Source organism: Nuphar pumila, chromosome 10, assembly GCF_984573655.1.
Source record: "Nuphar pumila chromosome 10, dmNupPumi1.hap1.1, whole genome shotgun sequence".
Taxonomy (NCBI): domain Eukaryota; kingdom Viridiplantae; phylum Streptophyta; class Magnoliopsida; order Nymphaeales; family Nymphaeaceae; genus Nuphar; species Nuphar pumila.
Genome location: NC_143258.1, coordinates 38920665 through 38928089, shown reverse-complemented (window position 1 = coordinate 38928089; position 7425 = coordinate 38920665). Strand labels below are relative to the sequence as shown.

The following is a 7425-nucleotide window of genomic DNA, read 5'->3' as shown; positions in this document are numbered from 1 at the left end:
TCAAACTCAACACCTTATGAGAAAGAGACGAATGCCCTACCCATTAAAGAAACGATGATTTTTATTGTTTTACCTTGCAAACATATTAGATATATACTTTATGCAAACTTTTCGAGCTTAATCGAGTTCAGAGACTTGATCAAGCTCAGCTCCTTCATCCACACCGATCCTGGACTTGTGTTCAAGCTTGACTCATTTATTTTTTCGAAAGGAGTTCGAGCCGTGCTTAAACAAGTCGAACTCTAGCCGAGCCTGATGAGCTAACTAGGTTTGTTGTGCATATTCCTAGCCATAGCCCCTTCCAACGCTATTACAATCTCCATCTTCCTTCCAAAAAACGTGATTCCTATCGACAGAGAACTGAGATTCCATAATCCCCCACTGCCGCTCCCAACAATAGCTCCCAAGCAGAGCCTTAATATGATCCTTAATATGATTGCTGGTTTTAGTTTTCAAAAACAGTAAAGTGGGGATATTTATTAAGGTGCCAACCAACCAGCTCGGCTGTAGGCATCTTTGCCTCTCATAAGGTCAAAGGGATAGAACGTAACATTTATTACATGCTATGTTTTGGTATTATTTATATATACGGCAGTGATTGCTGTTGGACGTCTCTTTCAACGACGACGCGGCCAAAGATTAGGTGCAATGTGATTGCACACTTTTGGTGTGCGGGTGCACCTCAACTACCATCTGCTGAAGTTTAACATGCCATGTAACAAAACCTGAGGGTGTTCTGACGCAGCAACATACTAAAAAAAGTGTGCAATTGCATTGCACCTGATCCTCCCTCATTCTCATTCTGTAGGCTACACTGCACGGCATGGTAATTAGCATTGCTCCACTCCATTGCCTAGTTTTTTTTTTAAAGTACAAATAATTAATGATTATCTACTCAAGCGAGAAGGTGCAAAACCCAATAGAAAATATTAGGTACAATGTGATGGCACACTTTTGGTGTAGGCTGTATCTAATCCACCATCTGCTGTTGGGCTCCACAGCTTACCAGCTTTATCCCAAAGAAGGAAGGCAATCAGGTGCAACAGCACACTAAAAGGTGTGCAATTACATCGCACCCGATCTTTCCTCGTCTCCATCGCCATTCCCCTCCAGCCAAACGCTCATAAATACTCTATCTCTTTCAATCTCTGTGCATGTGTATGTTTGTGTACGGCAAATGGTTCTCTCTTCCCTCTCTTTGGAGGCCATGCTCTTCCTTTTTCTTGCCTTCTTCCTGTTAGTGTTCTTGATCGCTCTACCAAAGTTTGCAGGAGAAGATTCCAAAAACTTGCCTCCAGGAAGAGAAGGTTGGCCTCTTATCAGAGAAAACTTGAGTTTTTATGCCTCCAGGCATAGTTTTCATCATTTTCTTCAACCAAGGATATCAAGGTATTCTAATAAACTCACCTACTACCAAAGAAAAGCTAGCCAAACATGGCATTCCAGAAATCGCTTGGCAATTCCATAACCTCTCTCTCTCTCTCTCTCTCTCTCTCTAATAACAGGTATGGAAAGATCTTCACCTCTCACCTATTCGGCAAGCGAACCGTCATCTCGGTCGATAGCAACTTCAACAAAAGGATTCTTCAGAACGAGGGCAAGCTGTTCCGGGCAAAGTTTCCAAAGGCCTTCAACGAGGTCTTTGGAAAATATGGCATGTTCTCGGTTCATGGTGACCTCCAAAGGAAGCTCCATGGGATCGCTATGAACCTGCTTGCTTTGGACAAGCTCAAGACTCATTTCCTCGTGGAGCTCGACTCCATGATCCGCGCCCGAGTCCACCAGTGGGTTGGCAGAGAGATTGCCCTCCAAGACGAGTGTCGCACGGTCTGCTTAATTTTCACTCTCACAAGCAGCCCCTGAATTGTGGGTATGGAATGTCTTAGACATTCCTATCTCATATGTTTTATGATGATCATTTCTTTGTTGTAGATGGTGTTGGAGCTCATGCTGAAACAACTATTAGATATAGACCCATCAGAAGAGGCGAATGCGATCTCCCAAGAATTTCGTGATTTTACGAGATCAGGGATAGGTTGTCTACCGATCCGGTTTCCGGGCACTAGGTTCTATAGAGCACTCAAGGTAACAAATATTTGCATAATAACTGAATGGTCCATCTTCTTTCAGGAAAAAAAAAAAAAAAACTGAATGTTGCATCATCATGGATTAGTCTGAAATCATCACATCCATGGGTTGCATGTCATAACTTAATTAACTGGGTTTCGTAGAGCTACACTGAAGGTTTTTAAGGTTCAAATTCCACCCTGTGCAGAATGTCCTTAGCTTGGATGTATGAAGAAAGAAATGTTCAAGCAACAGTCTTGTGAAAACGACACCCAACCATCAAAAACTCATACATTTAGTCATCTGTACGTCTACCTCTATATAACGTTAATAATTCCTCAACAATTAAGTTCAACAAAATTCACCTCTCGAAAATTGCTAAAATTGATATTGTATACAAAAACTTCTATGCAAAATTTCAACTCACTTCAGTTTGAAAAGACTACCGTGTATATACAGCGTACTCTTTTTTTTTTTATTGGTACTCAATTTGACATCATGTGGTACATACATGGCTGTTTATTATGCATGGTGGTTTGAAAATGGAAACTCACGGTAGTTTCTCTGTGCCTCCAAAACTTTGACATCACGTGTACACATTAGAACAAAAAAATAAATAAACTTCTCATTTTTAAATGTTTTCTTGACTTGTGAATGCACAAAACCACACCGCCATTGTGTCTCCTCTTTAAATTAACAGCATTTGAAATATATATAATAGTAAAAGTTGTACAATAGATTAAGAAATTAAAATTATTGTGCTTTAGTTGGTAATCATAATAATGGCCTCAAGGACCTCAGGGGTTGCATCGGTGAAGGCCTGCACGGTCACGGTCGATGAGAATAGGTTTAATTTGGCTTAGCAAAAAAGCAAAACAAAAACAACGAGCCTTCCAATTTTTTTAGCATGTGGAACACCAAGCTCAATATGATTTTCTTATGAGTTTGCGTAGGAATGTCAACGGGTCGAATGTCATCCGACATCTGACCCAAATCCAAATAATACCCAAATTTAGATCTGATTAATGATTGGATCTGGACATGGAATTGAGTTTTTTTGCATTCTAAACCGAATCCAATCCGATTAAGAGTAAATATTGGATTTTAAGATAGTTGAGTCCCGATTCTGTTTATATCTTATCTCATCCGACCCTGAATCCGATTAGGCCAAATCTGAACTAGGATTGACAATGCTTGGATCCGAACCGAGTCCAAACTGTTTATATACATCCCTAAGTTTGCGGAATACTTGGGCTTGTGCTCTTTGCTTGATGTGAAGATCAATACACAAACAAGGCCTAGTGAGCGAGAACGGATATGTGAGCGATAACTACATTCCAAATACTGTTCAGGCAAGAGAAGCACTGGTAGCAAGGGTGAAGCAAGCAATGAAAGAGAGAAAAGAGCATCCAGAGACAACGCGAGGCGACCTACTCTCAAGGTTGCTCAAGGAAGAGAGTCGCCTGCCCGACGAAGTGATCATAGATTTCATCCTCTTCCTCACGCATGCCGGGCACCATACTTCTTCAAGGGCCATGGTTTTCTCTGTCAAACACTTGACTGAAAATTCTGCTGCCCTCCAGCAACTTATAGTTGAGTGCAATTGATTCGCTAGGCAACCATGACTCTTCTTTTTCTTTTTTAATCCACTAGGCAACCATGATCAATATTGCACTTTTTTTTTTCAGGAAGAACATGACAGCATAGTGAATAACATGGAGGGTGATAGACTCACGTGGGAGGACTACAAATCAATGAAATTCACTCGATGTGTAAGTGATATGCTAATGTGAGCTGCCACATGAACTTGAGCACCCTTGAAGTGCTTAGCAAAACCAAATGTTTGCAATATGGTACTTAGGGTATGTTTGGCAGAGTTTTTTAAAAATGAAATGAAATCACATGAGAATTGAAATCTCATGTGATTCCAATTCTCATGTTTTTTTAACGTGAGGAATGGTATCTCAAAAAACCATAAAATAAGATAAAAACAGTAAAACAGGAAGAAGAAAAAAATCATGGGCTCTCTGCTATAAGATGAGCCCCTCTTCAGCAGCCATGTCACCCCCCTGAGCTCCATCCCTTCAGCAGCCAGTTAATGGAGCTTGCCGGAATCGATTCCGGTGAGCTCCCCCACCCCCTTCAGCAGCCAGTGAAAAGAAGAAAAAAATGTACTTGTTTTTCCAGCGACCTTCTCATTCTCAGGCGACCCCTGGGTTTTTTTGCAATCAGCCTTCACCCTTTCTTTTCTTCTTCATATATAGGAGAGAGGAGAAGATGAGTGAGAGAGAGAATAGGAGAGAAGAGAAGACGAGTTAGGAGGCACTGCAAAAAAACAAAATTTTGGAATCACTTTGCTTTTTGCAGAATCTGTGCTTGAGAGAGGTGTTTTGGAATCGTGAGCCCAAATTCCACGTTCGGTTGAGCATGAGATTTGGGCCCATGTGAGAATGGGAGAGTGATTCTCATCTGATCCAACCAAACATGTCCTTAGTGTGGTCCCATACTTAAGATATTGCTGAGGACGGGCACACTAGAGCTAGTCTTCACCTTCTGACTTTTTTAAACTATATATCAGCCGCCCTCAGGGCAAACTCCATGTTATTTTATATGCTATTCATATTGAAAACTTCATAAAAAATTATCGCATTTTCGTGTTTGCAGCTGTATCCATATCCATGTGACATGAAAGACAAGTGAATCAAGGATACTACAGTAGTATTCTCTGTTAAGTTGTTAGTTAAAACATTTTCAGTGATAACTCTCACTTTATAAGAAAATAAGTTGATCAGCTGCTATTTTAAAATTTACTGAAGTTGATTGAAAAGGAGGGGATGACCCCCCCTGCAATCTTTTATCGAAAAAGAAAATGATAATATATATACGGATTAACTCTCTGTAGGTTGTGAGTGAGACGCTCAGGCTTAATGGAGCAAGCATGCTTGTGAGAGAAGCCTTGGAAGACGTCCCAGTCAATGGTTGTGTCATCCCCAAGGGCACCTCTATCATCGTTGCGTTGGATGGGGTCCACAAGGACAAGGGCAACTATGACTCCCCCTTGGTTTTCAACCCATGGAGGTGGCAATCACAATCACCTCACCACCTGGTAAACTCTTTTGATAGACAATATATATAATTAATGCTACGCTGCAGGTTGGCCCAGCAGGGATCTTGGTGCAATGTAACTGCTCAGAAAAAAAGAAAAGAAAAAAAGAAAACTGGGAGTCAGGATTGGGTGCAATTATATTGTACAAAAGTTGTGCATTAAGGACCTGATTGTCCTCCATGCCCTATAACTGACAGGCCTGTCCGCAAGATGGAGGGTGATCAGGTGCTCAATGTACAAATATTTGTGCAATCATATTGCACCTGATCTTCTTGCCCTTAGAGAATGGTCCGGCTTCGGCTTGCTGGCAATTTATAACATAGTTCCTGTTTTATCAGATTTTGCAAATTGGTCCCCGCCTTCTCATTAACCCTTTAAAATCAGGCTGTGAGCTTAACAGCCGTTTAAGGGTAGGCAAATTGACAGTTCCGTGATTACAAAAGGACTATTTTGCAAAAAAGAAAATAAGAAGGAAACTAATTTGCAAAAAATAACTGTTCTGCTCTCACTTATCTCAATTACATGCATGGGTTTGGCTTTATACGAGTCGTAACTAATTAATCTTATACTCAAAATTAATGATATGGTTGCAGGATAAGCCTCATGCGGATGCTACTTTTGTACCATTTGGTGGGGGTCCAAGGCTCTGCCCAGGAGCACAGCTTGCACAACTAGAACTGTCAATTTTCCTTCACTATTTAGTTACCAACTGCAGGTGAAGATACTTCTATATCCCCTTCGTTTTCATCCCAATTCCATGTAAAAAGAGGTATATAGGAGGAAGGTTTTGGCATTTCCAATGTCGGTGTTTGGCAATATTTATGGGAATGCAGGCATGATGCTTTTCGTTTCATTTCCCCAATTTTTATTTTTTTTTAAGTGAGAGAAATTGGGATATGTTCCTTCCTGTTGCCCAAACATATTCAAATTAAGGGTTGTCCATGACCCGATCTCAACATGTACTGGATCGGATAGGATCTAGGTTTGGTAATAAAGGAGGTCCGAATAACTGTTCTGGTATAACCTGCAAGGTCTGACTAGCATATTAAGCCGGGTGGGGTTCAAGAAAATCAAACCAGGCTGTCCATTAAGATCTATAATTTGTAATACAAATATATAAAAAACCTAATAGATGAAAAACCTGGTTTTACTTTATTGAGCATCGGTTTAAACCTCATCAAGGTGGGTCTATTTCTATCTACACAAGATCTAGGAATGGTCCTTGACAGTTTTGTATGTATATGGAATACCATTTCCTTTTATTCTTTTCCTTTTCTCCTCTAAGAGCTTCAATGCAAGTAATCTCAGCTTACAATGATCATGGCTGTATCATTTTCAGGTGGGAGAATGTGAAGGAGGATCGAGTCGTACAATTCCCTGCTCCAAATTTCATACACGGGTTCCCCATACGGGTGTATCCAAGGGAAACATGAGCAAAGAAAAGTGGGAGATGCTTATAGAAAAATAAACTCTCGTGACCATTTTCACCTTTGAATTACATATGTACGTCTGTGTTTCCATGATGCAAATACATAAAAAGGGTTAAATCCTACACAGTTGAATATTTATCTTAATAGATAATCTTGCACTAGTTTCCTTTTTAAATCTCGAGGGAACATAGCCTGCCTCCAATCAACCTGAAAATTCTTTTGTTTTTTGGAAAATGAAGCAAAATGTGATTAGAAAACAAAGATTGCAAAAAAAAGCAGCAGGGGACAAGGCCTAAGATAGCTTACCACAATCAACCTGAATCTTGAGGACCTCAGTTTCTGCTGTCTGCTCTTCAACTATTCCACAATTGCGCTTCTTCCTAATTACTTGAAGACATTAAATTCAGTTAATTAGTTTGATGTATGATAACTTGACCGATGCATGCCTGAGAATATTATGGTTTGAAGTTAGATAGTATCATCAAACCCCCAACGGCCAAGGGACTTTGGGAACTCATGTTCACCCCCACATACGGTGCAAATAGGGTCTGGCGGCCTTCTCCCAGGACACAATAGCCTCGACGATCCGGATCGGTGGACTTTGACGACAGATCATCCTTCAAAGACAACCTCTCTGAATCGCTGTTGCAGAAAACCCCTTTCTGAGAAACGCAGGAGAGCGAGAGAGAGATAGTAGCAGGGAGAGAAAAAACGAAGTTCAGAAGAGTCATGCGACTTCGTATGTCTATAACCCCAGCCCTAACCATGTTTTATAACCCACGAACGATTACAAAATATGGAAGAGCCCCGTTACAAAATACA

General features: G+C 40.6%; 2 protein-coding genes across 2 annotated transcripts; both read left to right on the top strand.

Annotated features, from left to right (window-relative positions):
• Positions 1–1158: 1158 nt before the first annotated feature.
• LOC149826697 (abietadienol/abietadienal oxidase-like) lies at positions 1159–3674 on the top strand. The gene is made up of 4 exons (XM_090018365.1): positions 1159–1389; positions 1506–1827; positions 1933–2085; positions 3420–3674. Exons 1-4 carry the CDS (start codon positions 1178–1180, stop codon positions 3672–3674), a joined length of 942 nt encoding a protein of 313 aa, XP_089874491.1. The 5' UTR covers positions 1159–1177.
• Positions 3675–3761: 87 nt separating this feature from the next.
• Positions 3762–6750, top strand: LOC149826696 (abietadienol/abietadienal oxidase-like). Its single transcript, XM_090020108.1, has 4 exons — positions 3762–3839; positions 4970–5173; positions 5767–5888; positions 6513–6750. The coding sequence occupies exons 1-4, from the start codon at positions 3783–3785 to the stop codon at positions 6604–6606; spliced, it is 477 nt and encodes a 158-aa protein (XP_089876234.1). The 5' UTR covers positions 3762–3782; the 3' UTR covers positions 6607–6750.
• Positions 6751–7425: the final 675 nt, after the last annotated feature.

Excerpts from the sequence above, each read along its gene's own strand:
- LOC149826697 (XM_090018365.1), top strand. The coding sequence starts at position 1,178 with ATGGTTCTCTCTTCCCTCTCTTTGGAGGCCATGCTCTTCCTTTTTCTT. Across the intron at positions 1,828-1,932 it reads TCCAAGACGAGTGTCGCACG|ATGGTGTTGGAGCTCATGCT; the intron begins GTCTGCTTAATT and ends TCTTTGTTGTAG. Across the intron at positions 2,086-3,419 it reads GGTTCTATAGAGCACTCAAG|GCAAGAGAAGCACTGGTAGC; the intron begins GTAACAAATATT and ends AATACTGTTCAG.
- LOC149826696 (XM_090020108.1), top strand. The coding sequence starts at position 3,783 with ATGGAGGGTGATAGACTCACGTGGGAGGACTACAAATCAATGAAATTC. Across the intron at positions 5,174-5,766 it reads CACAATCACCTCACCACCTG|GATAAGCCTCATGCGGATGC; the intron begins GTAAACTCTTTT and ends ATATGGTTGCAG. Across the intron at positions 5,889-6,512 it reads TATTTAGTTACCAACTGCAG|GTGGGAGAATGTGAAGGAGG; the intron begins GTGAAGATACTT and ends TATCATTTTCAG.